We start from the raw sequence: 20,595 nt of genomic DNA on the forward strand, positions 1-20,595 counted from the left end.
ACGTTTCAAATTTAGGCAATCGGGCAATTCTGACTCATAAAAAGGCCGATGCAGGCAATAGTTTTGGCATTCAAGTTATTCATTCCGTGCCTTTCATTCGTTCAGTTACTTTCAGTTCCTTACAGTGTTCAGTCTATTCATTCAGTTACTTTCAACAAGTACTTTCAGTTCCTTTCAGTTTTGTTATCAGTTCAATATTATCAGTGGATTAAATTTCTATTGTGTGTCAAGTCAACAGTTATTTTTTTGTTGTCAGTGTATTCGAATTCCCTTTCAACCATTTCCAACCGACTACGCTGATGTTTCCAGATCCAACCAAATAGCTGCCGCGGCTTGGACTTCCAAACAGATAACATTTTCATACAATATTAATTAGTGTTCATTTTTTTTTTTTCATTTATATAAATTTATATAGAATATATTTTAGTTTATTATTGATTACGGATTAAGAAGAACTTTATTTTTAATTTATATTTGTTTCCAATTGGTTTTTGTTTTCTGAATACATTTAATTTTTTTTTTTTCCTCGAAGTATAAAATACTTCGAAAGGGGTTGAGAAACCCCCCAACATCAACATTTGGTCCTTCGAGCCGGATCCTAATTATTATTAGGATTAATTGGGTGTATACAGAAAACAAAAATATATAATGGCGCCTAAAATCGATATTGGTGCAGAAATTGCACGTCTAACCGCCAAAGAGAGATGTACTTTTCAATTGTGCAAGAAACGTACGATCTATCGCAACAGATTGATGTATCTTCAAACAAGACACAATTTCTTGAAAATTTATATTTCTGAAAATGCTCGTGAACAATTTATTCAATTGTGCGATGAAATAAACAAATTAAAATATTTAGATAATCCTAGTTTCATTCCGGAATATTCCGCAATAAAGGCCCTTGAAACGATGTATGCCAAAATAAAACACGCTGAGAAATTATTAGATAATAAAAATGCGCATAGTTCTTCAATTAAAGACGTTGTACCCAAACAACATTTACCGTCCATTGAAGTACCTAAATTCTCAGGTGATATTCAACAATGGCCATTATTCTATGAAACATTTAATTCACTAATTCATGAAAATACCGAGTTAGATAATGTATCAAAATTCCATTTTTTAAAAGGAGCGTTACAGGGTCCGGTTTTAAAAATATTTCATTCGATACTACCGACCGCAAATAATTATCAAATTCTTTGGGAAGCGCTCATCAAAAAATACCAAAATAAACGCTACTTAGCCACAATTATTTCAAACAACTATTATCATTCAAAACCATTTCATCTGGACAAATAAATTCATTCCTTGAAAAATTCGATACCGCGGTGCAAGCGCTCTCCCAATTGAATATTCCCGACGCCTATGATTTCCTTATTACGTCACTGGCATTCTCGAAACTCGATCCGTTGTTACAAGAAAAATTCGAGCATTTTTATCAAGGTGAGTTTCCCAAATACAAGACCTCCTGCATTTTCTTCAAAAGTCACAACAGGCAAAAAATCAAGTATATGGTATGACCAACAATTTCACTAATGACAAACCCAATTACAAAAACACTAAAATTAGCCGGTCATTTTTGTTAAAAAATAAATATGATAACAATGCTTTGTGTGTCGGGAACAACACAGAGTGTTTACTTGTTCGAAATTTCTTTCATTGAGTATACCTGATCGGCGATCCCTTATTCAAAAATTAAACTTATGCGACAATTGTTTGGGTCATAAGATAACGACTACATGTCGATCGAATAAAACCTGTTTATTATGTAACGAACGACATCACTCGCTATTGCATACTGGCAGCAATTTTGCGAGTACGGATCAAAATAATCTTTCTAATTCCAAATCAAATAGTACGGTTTTATGCGCATTTAATCAAAACAAAATCGCACATCATATTACCATATTGCCGACAGCAGTAGTAAAAGTTACTACTAGAAAAGAAAACATTTTATTACGTACAATTATTGATTCGGGAAGCGATAGAAATTTTGTGACATTAACTTGGTGCAAAAAGGCTGATTTACAAATTCTTCCAATATCAACCCAAGTGATCGGGTTAGGCAATTCGTCACATAAAGTTATTGGATTAGTTAATTTCACTTTGAAATCTTTAATCGATTCTTATCAGTTATCGGTCTGTGCATACGTAGTACACGAGATAGTGGGAAAGCAACCACAAATTACCATTCCGATTTCATCCATCAAAACATTTCTGAATTATCCTTTAGCGGATCCTAACTTTCATACACCCCAGGAGGTCGACGGAATTTTGGGTTGCGATGTTTTTGGCGAAATTCTTGGCACTAATCAGGTTAAAAATGATAAAGGATTACCTGTGGCCCTAGAAACCCGGTTGGGTTATCTAATATTAGGTTCCATTCCTGATTTATTTGAAAATACCGGCACTTCTACTAATTTATGTAATGTTTCAGATTCAGATTTTCATTTACAAATGAATAAATTCTTACAATTAGAAGACATTCCCGAAATAATCCCCTCTTCTAACGATGATTTATGCGAAAACCATTTTACTACAACTACTACGCGATCTCCAGATGGACGATATGTAGTAGCGCTGCCTTTTAAAAGTGAAGGCAGAATTTATACAAATCATTTCATTTAGCCTTAAAGCGATACCAAATGCTTGAAAATAAATTTTTGAAAAATCCCGAATTTCATAAAAAATATGCCGCCGTTATAGAAGATTACCTGACTCAAAACCAATTATCCTTTGTCGATTATTGTCCGGTAGATCAGGAAGTCGATGATTTTATTAAAATAAAAAATGGATATTATATTCCTCATTTCGCAGTCGAAAAAGAAAGTTCCTCTACGCCTTTACGCGTTGTGTTTGATGCATCTGCGAAAAATTCAGAATTCACTTCCTTGAACGAAATTTTGCATGTTGGTCCTAAATTACAAACCGACATTTGTTCAATCCTTCTAAATTTTCGTTTCGGGCCTATAGCATTAACAGCTGATATCAAACAAATGTATCGTAATATTTGGGTTCGTAAACAAGATAGAAAATATCAAAAAATCTTATGGAGACCGTTTCCCGATGCACCCATTGGCATCTATGAATTAAATACTGTAACTTTTGGTCTATCGTCATCTCCCTTTCAAGCTATCAGAACCATCAAACAACTTTCCCGAGACGAATGTTCCAAATATTCTCAATCTATTTCTAGAATTCTTGAGAACGATGTCTATATTGATGATGTGGTTACAAGTATCGACTCCTTGGATAGCGCTAAAACCATTTGCGAGGGTTTGCAGACTGTATTATCGTCTGGTGGTTTTGAATTAAAAAAGTGGGAATCTAATAATTCTAATCTGCGTAAACTTTTTCCTGATTCTGATGTACAAAATAAACATTTCTCTAAATCGGATTTTCAAATGGAATCTTCTACAAAGGTATTGGGATTAAAATGGGATCCCTTATCAGATAATTTTTCATTCGAAATAAAGCTTACGTGGAGAAAATGGACAAAGAGACAACTTCTTTCAGTAATAGCGCGAATCTGGGATCCTCTGGGTTTCCTAACTCCGATAGTTGTTAAGATAAAAATATTATTGAAAAAAATTTGGGCATTAAAAATCGATTGGGATGAGGAATTACCATCATTTATTATTACATCATGGTTAGCCGTATATTCCGAATTAGAGCATCTTAATAACTATCAGATTCCGCGTTATCTCGAAACGTCAAAACAAAACAAATGTTCATTATTTGGTTTCGCGGATAGCTCAGAGCAAGCGTATGGAGCGGTAGTTTATATTAAATCTCTTGGCAATCCGAATTTCTTGTTGATTTCAAAATCACGAGTAACACCGATTAAAAACCAAACATTAGCCAGGCTTGAACTTTGTGCCTGTCATTTACTGTCAAAACTTCTGAATTTTATATTAACGAATAACCAACATAGTATAGATTTTGATTCCATTTACTGTTTTTCCGATTCTATGATTGTCCTTCACTGGTTAGCAGGACCGGCTACTCGTTGGAAAACATTTGTAGCCAATAGGGTAACAAAAATACGGGATCTCATTCCTAATGCACAATGGCTTCACATTCCTTCTAATCAAAATGCAGCCGATTGTGTTTCTCGAGGTCTTCGACCTAAGGATTTTATCCAACATAAGAATTGGTTGTTTGGGCCGGATTGGTTAAACGGTCCTATATCAACTTGGCCTGCAAAAACGGTTGAACCTTCCGGAGATATTGATCAAGAAAGAAAAGCTAACGTTCTAATAGTAAAGAGTGTCATACCACCGATCAATCCTTTATATGAATTAACGCAAAAATTTTCTAATTGGTGCAAACTTGTAAGAATTTTCGCTTATATATTGAAGTTTTGTAAAATTATAACAAATCGAAACCGACTTTTGACTTCAGATTTGAAACAAGCCGAGGTAATCATTATTCGTTTAGTCCAAGAACATCATTTTCCCGAAGAATTCAAACTATTAACGAACGGAAAGTCTTGTTCGAAGAAGTTTTGCCGACTAAATTTGGTTTTGGATTCTAATAATTGTTTACGCGTTAAAGGTAGATTAGGATTAACAACTAATAACAATCCACTTCTTTTGCCAAAAAAAGACCAAGTAGTAAATTGTCTCATAGATTACTACCATATTAATAATTTACATACTGGATCAAACTTAGTATTATCTTTATTGAGGCAAAAATATTGGATCTTGTCGGCTCGTGCAATAATTCGTAATCGTCTTCACAAGTGTATAACTTGTTTTCGACAGAATCCGAAACCCATTTTTCCATTCATGGGCGACTTACCAGTACCGCGCATAACAGCCAGTAGAGCTTTCCTAAACGTCGGCGTTGATTATGCAGGCCCCTTCAATATCTCCATGAGTCGTCACAGAGGCGCTCGAACCTACAAGGCTTATATATGCTTGTTCATCTGTTTAGCCACTAAGGCGATACATCTCGAATTAGCTTCAGATTTAACAAGCGATACATTTTTAGATTGCTTGAAACGATTCCTAGCCCGGCGTGGTCCTATTAAATGTATTTACTCCGATTGTGGAACCAATTTTATAGGAGCCAAAAATACTCTTGATTCCTTATTCCTTCTCCTAAATTCCGAAGAGTATAAAAAGCGTTTCAATGAATTATTGGTTTTACATGACATTGAATGGAAATTTAATCCACCGTTTGCCCCACATTTTGGAGGTATATGGGAGGCGAATATTAAATCAGTGAAGACCCATTTGTTTAAAGTTATAGGGTTGCAAATTTTATCCTACGAAGAGTTTAATACAGTCCTCAATCAAATCGAAGCCTTACTGAATTCAAGACCGTTATGTTGGCTGAGCAATGATCCGTCGGACCCTCAGCCTCTTACGCCTGCGCACTTTTTAATGCAAGAGCCTCTGTCGGATTTGCCCGTTGACTATGAAAACTTGAATTTGACTAAAAGAAAACAATTGTTAGATCATATTGTCGCTTCTTACTGGAAGCGATGGAATGTGGAATATCTAACCGAGCTACAGGTCCGACAGAAATGGAATACAGTCACTAATCCTATTAAAAAGGGTGATTTGGTAGTTGTAAAACAAGAGAATGCGCGTCCGCTCCATTGGGGGTTGGGAAGAGTTGAAGAGGTTTTTCCGGGCTCCGATGGAGTGGTTCGAGTAGCATTGGTAAAAACGGGAAATACCCTAATCAAGCGGCCTGTTGTCAAACTATGCCCCCTACCTATTCAATAGTTTATATCTGAATTATTCATTTCAAAAAAAAAAAAACTTTTCTATCTCATGATATATTTGCTTCTATATATAGTTTTGCCAAATTTTCAATCTCCAGGGCGATGAGAACATCCCTCATAGTCTCTGGAAGATTCTTGTAAATGTCCAAAAATCTAGACCCTGGCGCGAAAATAAAACTTCCGCAATCTAGATTGTGTGAATGTGGTAGGTTGCGAGAGCGGGACCCTGGCGCGAGGTCAGGCTTCCGTAACCGATCTACTCTGAATGAAAGTTTGAATTTATTTTGGCAATTCTATCCTTCCTAATCATGAGGTTCACTATGTACCAATTTCGAGTATTTTCAGAAGTATAAAAGGCTAACCTTTTAGTCGGGGGAAAATGTTTGCGCCGCACCTGTGCAGGTTGTCGGACCTGTAAAAGGTTTGTTTTTCTACTTGGACAACACGTTTCAAATTTAGGCAATCGGGCAATTCTGACTCATAAAAAAGGCCGATGCAGGCAATAGTTTTACCATTCAAATTTATTCATTCCGTTCCTTTCATTCGTTCAGGTACTTTCAGTTCCTTATCAGTGTTCAAGTCTATTCATTCAGTTACTTTCAACAAGTACTTTCAGTTCCTTTCAGTGTTTGTTATCAGTTCAATATTATCAGTGGATTAAGTTTCTATTGTGTGTCAAGTCAGACAGTTATTTTTTGTTTGTTATCAGTGTATTCGAATTCCCTTTCAACATTTCCAACCGACTACGCTGATGTTCCAGATCCAACCAAATAGCTGCCGCGGCTTGGACTTCCGAACAGATAACATTTTCATGCAATATTAATTAGTGTTCATTTTTTTTTGTTTTTCATTTATATAAAATTTATATAGAATATAATTTAGTTTATTATTGATTACGGATTAAGAAGAACCTTATTTTTAATTTATATTTGTATTCTAATTAATTTTTGTTTTCTGAATACATTTAATTTTTTTTTATTATTCCTCGGAGTATAAAATACTTCGAAAGGGGTTGAGAAACCCCCCAACATCAACAATATATATATATATATATATATATAAGTATACTATGATAGTTTTGTCGACGTTCATACATATTTGTAATATTTTTGCCATTATGATGTAAAATTTATTGAATACTTTTGTGTAAAATAATAATATACTATTATATTAATAACGAGAAATTAAAGGAGCACATATTGCCCTCATATATTTTATGTTTTTAATAGCGGTCCATTATGAACACTGATCAAGGTTACAAAGCAAGTGTAGTGATGGAGTGGAAGCGGGAGTGTGAAAAACGAAAGGGGAAAGACACACACACACACACATATATATATATATATATATATCTTAAAGTATATCAATTATTTGAATAACTGTAAGTGGAAGTTATATTTCGAATAGTTTAGGGTGTGATATCAATACAAAATAAATTATATCAATAAGATAAATAATATCAATAAGATAAATATCAGTAAGATAAATAATATCAATAAAACACATATAATATGCTATATTCAATTATATACGATGATTGCATATTCTGCCGACTTAAAGTTTTCCATGTTTTTAAACAGTATTTAAATTAAACTTTAATTACCTGGAGGGCACCATGTCCAATTGTGCTCTACATACGAAAACAGGCGCGGCGGGAGTTCAGAGTTGAACAGGTTTTGGTAATATTCAAGTTTTATTTATTTTATTTTTCAAACGCAAAGTTCAAACCACTTCGTTCAGATAACCTAAATATCGGAACTCGTACGAAAGCGCAAGTGAACTTGCGAGAATATGAGAATAAAAATACCAACGCGACGTGTGTTGTATAAGACGCTTATGAGCAATTTGTTTATGAATTATTTTACGATAATGTCAAATACACTTTGGATTTAATTTAATGCGTAATTTACATACGAAATACTAAAACACTAAAGTTATAAAGTCTCTAATGATTCATATTGCCTGTGGACAAAATGCAACTTTGTAAAAGCTTAGATTAGGTAATATATATATATATATATATATATATATATATATATATATATATATGCAAACAATCCAAAAATATCAAAATGTGAATTTTCTTAAGTATAAACAACATTGGGTATTCTTTTAATTTTTTAATACTACTTAATATAAGATAGGCAATTGGGATCTAAGAATACCGTTTGATTTCATAATGTGCAAAAGTTTAATTTGGAACTTTTTTAATTCTTCATCATGCAGCATATTTGTAATGCTGAAAGTTTTCATCATACTTCATATTGATATCGAAAATATAAGCTTTGCCATTGTTTTCCATGAAATTTCCAAGCTCTTTATAAAAGTGATCAATTTATATTTGACAACGAAAATACATATTTAAAAACGTGTACTGGCTCGCAAATGGAATTTTTATATATTAATAATTCAATTGTACCATAAGTAGGATATAAACAAACAAGTGATTAATTGTATCTGCAATATTTGAATGACAGTGTTCTTTGTGTCAAAACAATTCAAACCATATATCTAATATTTTCAGAAAATATATTCGTTTTAATAAATAAAACTAGCTTTGATGAATATATTTGATGATAGAACTGGGTTCGGATAGTCACCTTCGTGTAAAAGAGCCTTCCAATATAAATAGAATGTACCTGCTACAAATTTATGAAATCTATGAAACAGTACCTTTTAAATAAAAAAGTTCAAAGTATTTATCAAATGTATAACTACAGTATATTATTTAATCAAATTACTGCTATTATTACTACGTGAAAGGCTCACTTAAAGCTTGAGCTAATGTAAACGTAATGTCAACAATTAAATTAATTAAATGTAGAGTTACATTTACTGTTTGCATAGTTATTAAATCATTCGTGCCAACAAATAATATAGTAATTATCAAAGAAATAAAGATATGCCAAAGAGTACTTACAAGAATAAATGTTTCGCACATTATTACTATTTTTATTAATACGATAACAATAATAAATAAAAAAAGTAGAAGCAGCAAAGATTGACAAATAAAAGATTTGTCAAAATAAGATATTTCTGCATGTATAGTAAAAAGACAAAACTTTTACCAAAACTTTAGAAAATATTTCAGTTTTTCCAATGAAAAAAATTATGTAATTATCACGATAAAAATCAACATGACTATTCTTTCTAAGTTAGAATAAAAAATGACTCAACCTTATAAAGTTTTATACTCAGAAACAATTGGAAGTACCTTTTCCACAATATTTGGGAAGTTCAAACGCTATATATTTTAATTATAATAATTTTGTTTATATTCTTTCTTAAAATAATTTGATTGTGAAAGCACTATTTTCAAAATTCAACTCGTATTTTTATTGCTCAGATTCGATTACCTTTTTTGTTTTTGTTAAAGACAAATTGAGACGATATGGAACTATAAAGGAACAAGCACCAAACTTGTCCAATTTATTGGCAAAGTTGAATATTTGACATATGTGCAACTATCAGATTTTATCTGAAATTTTAATATAAAACGCACATCTTATCAAAAAAAGTATCAATCGGTATAAAATTGAAGACTTATAAAATTTACTTATTTACTTACCGAATTAGTTTTAACCCTTTCGACTCGGATGCCGCCGCTCCGGCATTTTTTAAACAATGACATGGTTTTCATCACATTTTTTATTTTTTTTCAAATTTTCTGTTTTATTATCATACTAAAAATCCGATACAAAAAAAATCCGAGTTGAGAGATATGTATAGCACTATAATATACCGAGCAGTCGGACTCCCGAGTGGAAAGTGTTAATATTCATGGAGTAGTACTTCTAAGTGTATAAATTGCACGAGATTAAAAAATTATGACATTTTATCAAAATATATGAAAAACTTGTATAATATTTTTGGTATACTTTAGTATCAGTATAGAACAGAAAACAATTCTACAAAGTTATTAATAAACTAGTTGAAAGTGACATTTAGCATTAAGGCAACTTGCATGAACTTCCCGAAATGTGTAAGAATTGACTTAATAAATCGAATTTAAAATATAGACAAATTTTTCAACTGTTTATCTCAAAAATATAGTTTTCGCATTCAGTTAAATCTAAACATTGCAATTTCGAATTTTCTTTTTCTCAAACACATTGCAGGCTTTTGTTAATTAAATTGACTGTAAATATATTAATAATATTGCACATACATGGGCTTGTATGTAGGGCCCTAAAATTGTAGCTTAGTAATTTAAATTTTAATGAATTGATAATGTTTGACACATCACATCACGAAAGCAACTTTTGTTACACAAATTTTGACTATATTTTCTCAAACATTGATGAATTTTTAACATAGGAGAATTCTTTTTCGGGAAGTTAATAATTTTGATAATTGAAAGTTCCCAAAACTTCTCATATATCATGATAAGAATCATTTTCATGTGATTTTCATATTTGAATCTACATACTAAACTTATTAATGATGTGTTTGTTTCAATAACAACAAGTTATAGATTATTTCATTTTCAGACAAATATTTGCAAGACAAAGTCCTTTATCAACAAAAATGAATTGATAATTGTTAGTTATAAGAATAAATTTCTTAAACACTTACCTCTTTTCTGTTTGGAATTCCCGCGCTAGGATCAACGAGACCTTTTGAGTCGCAAGCGTGGAAGGGCACACACATAGTTTCCGGTGGTCCACATTGGCTTTGGACGTCGGGGATGTATGTTCCCTCTGCAGGCCCATTTACAATTGCAGAGGATTCGCGTTCAACTGCGCAACATACTTGAGAAGGAGAATCACAGAACGGAGCCTAAAATAGATAATTTATAGTAAATTAAAATATATAAGATATAATTGACAACTGGCAAATAATGATTTCTGAAACTATTGAACTCTTTTGTTGTGGCAGTGTTTTTTGCTGAAGTGACATAGCTATACTAGTCCAATCATTATAGTAAGTTCACCTCGGAATTCGAGATACACAGCTGTAAGTCTGTACATACATGTTTATTGACACCCTAAAAGTTGTCTCAAAACCTACATATGGTATTGACACCCCACCATATGTAGGTTTTGAGACAAATTTTAGGGTGTCAATATGAACGTATTTACAGACTTGAAGCTGGGTATCTCGAATTCCGAGATTCTTACCTAATTTAAGCTTAAATGACTGGACTATACGACCAATCTCACTCCAATTTGTCTAATTTGTTATACAAATAATTTTAAGATTTTCCGGCCGGGCGGTTTTCTTGTAATAAAGTGTTAATTTTTTTTGTTCCACGAATTTTTATGATTCTTTTTTATAGTAGATACCATAATCTTATAGATCATACTAAAATATTATAGCCCTATGACAAAGTCGTTTAATTTTAAAAAATCGTCAAAGTTTGCAAAAATCAGTATCGTTTTTTTGGCGTTTGGGAAAATTAGAACTTAAAAAAAATAAAAATGGTTTTGAGAATTGAAAATTACCTTTTACTAAAAATTAAAAGTAAAATTCTCCATTTAAGTCAGAGTGATAAATATTGCACTAAATGTGGATATGCTGGATGTCGTCTATAGGCGCTAATCGTACACACACAATCGAAAGGGTTAAATAAATATATATTATCTAATATTAATGAAGAAATTAAAATGCCATTATAATTTTTCGCAAAAGTAATAATATCAAAATATGTTCTCATATAGCATCTAATAATCTAAATATTGATTTTCCTGAATACATTAATCCATTTGCCAAATGCAAATTTAATTTGTCACTGTGCATCGCTTTTTCAAATGACCCCAAAAATATTCTATTCAAGCCAATTTACAAAAAATCATAATAATATTCTGTCCAAGAAAGATTTGTATTTAATTATTCGTGCATAGAATTATAGATGCTCCTTGAATTGAATTTTTGTTCCTATATGAGTATTATTGGATTATATACTTTATCTAAATTCTTGCACTTTCTTGCTATTTCTAAAACGGCTCAATCGATCGTTTTACAAAACTAATCAACTCCTGATCGAGTTTTATCGAATAATTTTATAAAATTCAAAATCGATTCAGTCGTTCTTAAAAAAACTTCAACGACAGGTTAAAAATCAACTCACATAATACACACATACTTTTACCAATTTTAGTCTCAATAGATTCAGTATGACTTAAAACTTCGAGAAAACAAGAAATTAGTAGAATTTTCTTGATAAAACAAGATTTGCCTTTTTGAAAATTAGTATAATTTTCTGGCAAAAACATAAACAATTTCTCTGGAAAGTTATTAAAAAAAATGACTGCGAGTTGAAAAGTTAAGTTCATTATCTATTTAAAAATCATTTGTTATTATAAAATCTCAAATATGTAACTGTTTACATTTTTGATTTATAACAAAAAAAATACAAATTTGTGATCTTGGCGAACGTTTTTTGAATTTTCAAACAATGGAATGCTTTCTATAGCCAAAAGTATAATTATGTTTTATGTAAAAACATTTTACGAGTATCTAATCTTTTTAATGACCTTTTCGCCCAACACGAACTTCTACAATTAATATGCTGTTTAAAAATTAAATCTACTTTGACAAGCCATCAGTTCTTAATACTAAATATATTAATTTGAAGTATAATGCGAATATGAGTATGTAAAAGCATATATTCTATAGCATGTATATCTTATATAAGCACAATATTATAACAAAATCAAAATTTGCGCCAAAGGTAATAATTTTTTAGTTTCAAGCGTTATATTAATCAACCAAATATAAATCTTCTGGTGATAATAAAAATTATATTGATGCTTAAAAACTGAACTCTTCGTCTCCGTATCGATATATAATTATAATCTTATATTCAACAGGTTGTTCTTGAGTTTATATATATAACTTGACACAGGAAATAAGGTTGAAGGACTCCGGTTTCGTGTGTGCTACTGAAGATGACCTTTTTTCTCATCAAACGTAATCGTTATAAATCTTCACTAATCTCGCACGGACGCCTAACGACATCCGTTACGGTGCGAAAAATTTATGGACTTGTTCTTTTGTTAATGCTGATTCTAATGACTTTAATTTGCTTGAAATCAATACTACTTTGCGTGTTCCATTCATTTCGAGGTAGTTTTCTTAAATTTAAACCGAATGTTCGATGTCACAGGAAATAATTATACTAAACGTTATTGAGTGTTGATGAGGTTATAAATTATAGGTTGAAGATGATTAGGTATTGGGCAACTATAGACCTATATCAATATTATGCCATTGTTTATCTTCATTGTACAGTTTTCAATAGTAAATATATTTATCAAATGTAATGAAATTTTAGTCAACTATTTCTATTCAGTTTGCTGATAATTTTATAATTGCAAATAAAACATTTTAAACAAAACAAAATGATGAACAATAATTATTTTTAAGCTACTTTTAAGTTAAGCTACAATCAGCTGATTTAATTTTAGCTACATGTGCTAAAATTTATTGTTTTTAAATGTAGTTATCATTCCTTAATGATTATATGTTCTGTCATTGTAGATATGAGTACTAATCTATTATATGATTGCTGGTATGAATGATAGTATGGATCTAGAACAGATTACTATGGATAGATGATAATGATAAGGGTAGCTAATGTACAATGCTATAGATAGAGACCATACGTGCATACAAAACATTATTGTAAATATAGTTAATAATTGAATAAAAAGATCAGTGTGTTTAAATAAAAACGGCCAGGCTTAATGAAATATGTTTTTAATGCTCGTGTAGGAGCATGATTTTTGTTGTTCATTGCCACAAAATAAATCGAGATCGGTTGAAAAATGTTTAAATGATTGCTGTGATAGAATAAGGTATACAATATAGATACTAATAATTATTAATATTTGTCAAAGTTATGTTATAATATGATTTTTGTAAATACTATAGCATTTAACCACTAACTTTTATACATCATAGTTGACTTTGATTAGAATCTATTGAATGATTTTTGTAACTTATTGATCTTTATAGATTTAGAACTATAGACGTAGTCATGGAAAATTGGCAAAATTTGACATATAAATCTTTGACCCATTTAGTTAGACATTTTTGAAAAAAAACATATTCTCAAGTTTTAATATATTTAGAATATATTAATAGAGCATATGCCGGAATAATATTCTCATAGTTAGCATATTCTCAAGTCTTAATATATTTCATAACATATTCTCAAGTCTTAATATATTTAGAATATATTAATAGAGCACATACCGGAATAAAAGTAAGTAGTTGTGTCATTTGACCAAAACAATATTTCGCCTTAATTCTGTCAATGTTAACTATTTAAAAAATGCAATAAATTTGATGTAAAGTATGACTATTTTTAACTAAAAACCTCAATATAAATAGTAAAATATGTTTGATTTCATTATCTGTCTAAAAGCTTCCATAATTGTTTAAGCACATGACCACGAATCAATAATCACATGTATTCGACAAAGATGAATCTGACATCACTTGCGAAAGAACCTTGAAATATTCATATTTCATTTCCTATAAATATTTTATTTATGCAAATTTTTAGCTTAATTATTTGTTAATGATATATTAATGTCTGTCAAAATTACTAAATATGTGTTTTAATACAGATTTGACAATTTTAACTAGCATATTAATCATTTAACTACTTGCTGCTAGTGAAATTACAACTTGAAGTTTGTATTAATATAATATATAGATAACAATTTACGGATATCAATAATATCCAATATATAATTCCACCAATTATTTACAACATTGTAAATTCATATCGAAATAAACAACCTAATAAATTTCACCACAACCTTAAAATTAGCATAATCTATCTTCCAATACAAAGAATCAATATTGTGCAATTAAAAAGACGAAATAAATAATTTGACATTGTGTAACACGGAAAACTTATCGTAAATTGCCGCTCATCGCACCGCTATCAAATAATTCTCAAAACCATAACCTACGTAAGTATGAATAATTCAATCGCCGAATATGATTTTTATATAACGCCAGTAAATAACTTCCAATCAAGTAGAGTTTATATGGAGGCGATGGGTTATATAATAAAAATGCCGCGAGATCGACCCGAATGTGCGGTAAATCCGAGAGCTGGAACAAGCTTTATGAAATCGAGATAATATTCACAGTATATGTGAAAGAATGAGGTAAAAAACATTTTTAGGATCACAGACATTAATAATGAGCCAAATGTCCCAAGTTTCAAAGAATTGATAATAAGTTAAACTAAGAACATAAAATTTACAAAACTGTTCTACTTTGCTTAAAAAAATTTACTTAAGTCTTGGAAAGCTCCACTAAAATTTTGCGCATTTATCAGGATCACAAAACGATACCATAATTTTGTTACATTGATTATTAAAAAGAACGAGTGAAAAAATTAAAACTTAAAAATACTCAATCAATTCAACTATTTTTTATTTGCATAAGATAAACGAGCGTGATGGAATTGTACGTTTAAAATATTAGATTTGAAAATTGACCATTACATTAAATTGATTAATAGTAATTATAACATTACTAGTTATTAAATATTTATACAAATCTAAAAATTAAATATTTTAAATTGACAAATTAAAATAAATCAAATGTTAAGTCTGGCAGTCTCTATTAATACACACTGATCTTATTCATTTATTAACTATAATTACACTCTTGGTCTCCATATATGATCTCTATGTTCACTGTTATTTTACTTTAACTACCCTGTTTTATTATCTATACACATTATTACTATAAAGATCAACACTATCATTCAGTTGATATAAATTTATATCAACATTGATACAATAGAAAAGCGCCATCTAATCTAAAAACCTATAAAGTTAGAACTTTATAATAATTAATATATATTAAGTTTTACCTCTCTTCTCCAGTGTATGATGAAAGACAAATGATACTTTAACTAAAGTTCATAATATTTGAATTTAGAATATATATTTCTAAACACTTTTACCTGACATCAATAAAATAATTATTCTACCCTAGGTATAGGCCCTTAGCTAGTTATAAAATAAAAATCATTCAGTACCCATCACTTGGACCATTTACATCATCTGATAAAATAAATACTATTATATACTAAACTTACTCACTTTTTTAATTAACTTATTTTATATCAGGGCTGATATAACTATTTTAATTATAAATTATATCTGGTCCTTCAAAGTAATAGATTGTTCGTGTGTAATGTAATTAATTACTTTTAATAAACATTGCGCCGCGCGGATACAAACTATACAATTTAATTGCAATATTTTTAATAAAAAATATAAAATTTAGTTTCAAATATAGTTAATGAAAATTATGAACTTATTTTCGAAAATTTCGACCAGCTTGTAGTTTAAGACAGATGAGTTTTATATGTCACTGTGCTAAGGAACGCATCATTAATCCGTTGATGATGTTACGTGAGCGCGAAATTTTTCGGACCCGCCGGTAAAAAGAATACAAAGGTGCGTCACACGGTTTAAAAATATGTTTTGATAATTTTGGATTTTCATTCAAAAGTATTAACTATTATTAACAATCAGCGTATATAATAACAAAAAAAATCAATGAAAAAAAGTATTTATTTTTACCTTAAATTAGTAGTCAAATATAATAAATTCATTTTGATGTTTCAGATATTTCAATTTGCATATGTCTTTTATTATATTTTCACTTATTAACTTTCCTAAGGTAAGTTATTGCAATCGTCCAAAAATCGTAAATGAAAATTTTTGCATATCTTTGAAGGTTTCTGAGCATTTTGGCATACATTAAGTGCATTCTGTGTGTCCGGTGAATGGTTAAAAAAAACATTCGTATTGATCGAGAGGTGTGCTGATTAGTTTTTGGCAAAAACAGGTTCAGCCGTTTCGGTGACACAGAGCAAAGACTGCAGGAAATAGAAATCGAGTTTTTGAAAGAACGGAGCATCCGATTTGAATGATCCAAGAAACATTCAATTCGTAATGATGGGGAGAAGTGGAGATTAATTGTTGGCTAAAAATTCTAAAGCTAAAATTCTAAAGCTCACTTATATGCTTTAAATATATAATTTTAACAGTTCATTTAAATTCTTATAAAAATTCGGCGATGCTCTTCTTTTTAAATCCGATTGATTAGGTTTCGTTTATTTAATTTTCTGTAATACATATATAAACGTCGCTGTCCAATTCATAAGCTCCTATTCTTTGTCTATAAAATGAGAATAATGAAAGTTACTGTATTTATAATAATCTATTTGAAAACATTTAATATTCCTCGAATATTTCAGTAAGTTCTAGCAATTTGCCTCAAGGCACGATGCCATACAGTACTAGCTTTTTACTTGATACTAAATCACTTTTTATTTATTAACAACTATAGCAAAAATTTAATCGATTAATGTCACATTCTAAGCTCTCTTTTGTTCGGTGTAATATCAAAAATGAGATAATACCAGAAATTTAATTTTTAATTTTTTTAAGAAATGCCGAAAGTGTATTCATTATAATAATTTTAATGGTAATGGAATATATATATATATATATATTATATATATATATATATATATATATTTATATGTGTGTGTATAATTTTATTATTGAGTTCAAAATTCATAAATCTTCTACATTCTTTTAAAAAAATTATTGTGATTTATATGCTAATAATTAATCATATGTAATCACAGTCATATAACTTCGATAAATTTTCTTAGTCGTGAGTTTATAGTAAATTGTTTATTTACTTAATCATTCACATGTGCATAATAATCATCTTATTACTTCTTGTCTATTCATTGTCATAATTCTCATAGTTATGGTCATTATGCATAGAGTAGGCATATTAATGTGCATAAAATGCAACATGAAAATATATGAAATATGTATATGTCTAATTATCGATAACGTGAATTGCAAAATATTATTAATTATAGCAATAGTTTGAGAAATGTGTTGAAATCTTTCTCGATCATTTTATTCGCAACGTGATTTTACGTAAATATAATATAAGTTGCTTTAATTTTCATTTTTTTTTAAATATTACTGATATTTTCATCCCAATTAAGCGTTGCTCTAATATAATTGCAGAGTACTAACTTTAGCTATGATTCATATTATACTTTATATTTAATTTATTTTTTACATAGATAGTACATTTTTCTATAGACAGAAGAAAAATAAATCGGTATTGTATTTGTTCACAATCTTAATAGTAATTATTTCCTGTAATTCCATAAAACATTTGCAAATGACTAATTAACTTATGTTATGCAATACATTATCAGCTATTTGAAAAATATAAATAGTGAGCAATCACTATTCCTATTAGTTATTAATTATCATAAATGTCATTTACTGTAATAATGGCCTGGCTATTGATAACATCTAATAATTATACCATTAGGTTCTATTGAAATAAAAAAATCAAATATAAAAAATTTGTAATTATGTGAAATATAAAACAGGAAACGTTCTAGAGATCATTTCCTAGATATTGCTAGAAACTTTTTAACTATTGTAGTTTGAACCTAGCTCTAGTTTATGGATAAAATCCTATATCCTAGATTTTGAAAGAATACTCATTAGCAACAGACTTTTATTCATATTTAAAAATTATTTACTTTCTGTAGGGTAGTTATAGTAATGGGCCAAAAATCTAAAATAAAATTTTTTCATTTCTTGGCGTTTTGAAGGTTTCTGAACATTTTGGCATACCTCAGAAAAAATGGATGTGTGCACACACATATACATGTGTGTTTGTTTTGTATGTCCGCATTCTTTCGTCCACGTTTTCGGGCGCACGGATCAACCGATTTAAATGGTTTAAAAAACATTCGATTCTTATTAATAAGGAGATGTGCTGATTAGTTTTTGACAAAGGCAGATCCAGCCGTTACGGAGATATGGAGCAAAGAGTGCAAAAAATAGAAATCGAGTTTTTGAGAGAACAAGGCATCCGATTTGTATGATCCAAAAAGCATTCAGTTCGTAATGATGGGGAAAAGTGGTTATTAGTTTTTGGCAAAGGTAAGCTTTGCGGTTTCGAAAATACAGAGCTTAATATTGAAAAAATTGCAGTTTTTGAGAGAACTAAGCGTCCGATTTAAATGATTCAACAAAATAATTGCTTTTGGAAAAAAACATTTTTGTTTCTAATTTTTTTTTTCAAAAAATATTTTTGTAATTTTGGATTAAAAATTTAAAAAATGACCCATGCTAAGCACAATCTAAGCGCCATTTGGTACAAATGTTTACCTAAGTGCGTTTAAATTGTTTATGTACTGGAGCACTTTTCCAATTTTGTGAAAATTATTGAAAAATGTGAAATGCCGCCAAGCTAAGCACAGTATAAGTGAAAATGTCGCACAAAATTATTTACAAATGCGTTTAGACTATACGGGAGCACTATTTCAATTTTTGTGTAAATAGGCAACTATTTTTTTTTTTTGAAATTGAATTCGAAATGAAATGACGATTGTTAATGTTCTGGAGTTAATTGATTTATGATTTACATTTGATTTGCTCAGATATAACAAGATAGCAAAAATAATGAAAGTTACAGTATTTGTAATACAATCTGAAAACGTTTAAAATTTCTCGAATATTTCATTACAGTACGGGAAGTTCCAGAAATTTGCCTTAATGCACGATGCCATGTGCCCCACTAATTTTTTTAGTTTTTTATGATATAAAATATTTTCCCCGAAACTTAAAACAATAACGTTGTTTTCTGGAAGTAGATTTAAAGTGCATTTATGATAAGTTTCTGTCTTTTTGTGCATATAATTCAAAGTTGTTCCATGTTATAAAAAATGAGGAGAAACTTTGTTTTACTTATACGAACAACATAAAGTAATATTTTAAAGATTTCGTTTGCGAATTGAGATAATTCTAGCGTCACAATAATATAAAATGGTAACATTTGAACATGATTCATTCGAATTAAAATATATTACATACATATACCTTGAAAACGATTTGTTTAGTGAATTATCATTAGGTTTTTTTTAACAAACAAGTGAAAATATGTAAATATAATTAAAGTAACAATTTACGACCACTGATATTCGCGAAGGACAAACAGCTATAATTTTAATGTTCATTTTATTTTAAATTTTAATATTATTCACTCAAATCATAAAGTTCATCCTTTACGAGTTCTATAACATTTACCTATGCCAGTTTTGTTCTAAAAGAACAACCATAAATCCGCGGATGGGCAATAATAATGGTTTTCAAGTTTTTATCAATGATTAGAAGAAGACGATCGTCAGTAGCCCGCGGCAAGGACTCCGAGAAGAACTGGCGTTAACCAAACGCACGCGTATTCAATATTTGACGTGCGGCAAAAATATTCAAATTTTTTGTAAGTTACGAGAACTGAGAACTGAGAATTCTTCGGCACTTGCGTCACACGTGTTCTATTCGGTGACATAAATCACATTGATATTAATGTAGGAAATAACGAATATAATTGCACTTGAGAAGTTTCATAATATGCAAAATTAATTTTTCGATTACTAAACGTGAAGCAATGAACACAAAATATCATTTGGTCTAATAATAAGGCAAAAAAAAATTATAAATCTATAGCAGTTAAACTAAAAGCATATTAAATTTGGGCATGGGATGTTAAATTTATAACTAAATTAATAACATTTGTTAACAAGAACTTTAAGGTCTTCTAGTTTCAACACAAGTTGAATTAAAGTAGCAAGGCGCTGTTGCTAAATTGTTTGAATTATTGCTTGCATTTGCTGAGATTACAAATGTCCAGGATAGCAATATTATTTTATCTTTCGTTTTAATAAATTTTATTATTAAGATTTTATAAAACTAAAAACATTATGAACTAAATTAAGCCATTGAATATCATAATCGCAATATTTGTCAATATCAGATTATTAT

The 20,595-nt window shown here is 29.8% G+C and overlaps 1 protein-coding gene across 1 annotated transcript; it reads left to right on the forward strand.

The window, feature by feature from the left end:
• The first annotated feature begins 648 nt into the window (after nt 1-648).
• Nucleotides 649-5,738, forward strand: LOC113365328. The gene is made up of 3 exons (XM_026606904.1): nt 649-706; nt 860-1,030; nt 2,818-5,738. Exons 1-3 carry the CDS (start codon nt 649-651, stop codon nt 5,736-5,738), a joined length of 3,150 nt encoding a protein of 1,049 aa, XP_026462689.1.
• The last annotated feature ends 14,857 nt before the right edge of the window (nt 5,739-20,595 follow it).

This window comes from Ctenocephalides felis, unplaced genomic scaffold (assembly GCF_003426905.1).
Source record: "Ctenocephalides felis isolate EL2017-DRISC unplaced genomic scaffold, ASM342690v1 CF-g0.4_SCAFFOLD_00893, whole genome shotgun sequence".
NCBI lineage: Eukaryota > Metazoa > Arthropoda > Insecta > Siphonaptera > Pulicidae > Ctenocephalides > Ctenocephalides felis.

Bases quoted from the DNA above. Each gene is read 5' to 3' on its own strand.
- LOC113365328 (XM_026606904.1), top strand. From the start codon at position 649: ATGGCGCCTAAAATCGATATTGGTGCAGAAATTGCACGTCTAACCGCC. The intron at 707-859 runs GTACTTTTCAAT...TAAAATATTTAG, and splicing joins TCTAACCGCCAAAGAGAGAT to ATAATCCTAGTTTCATTCCG. The intron at 1,031-2,817 runs GTGATATTCAAC...CTCATTTCGCAG, and splicing joins TGAAGTACCTAAATTCTCAG to TCGAAAAAGAAAGTTCCTCT.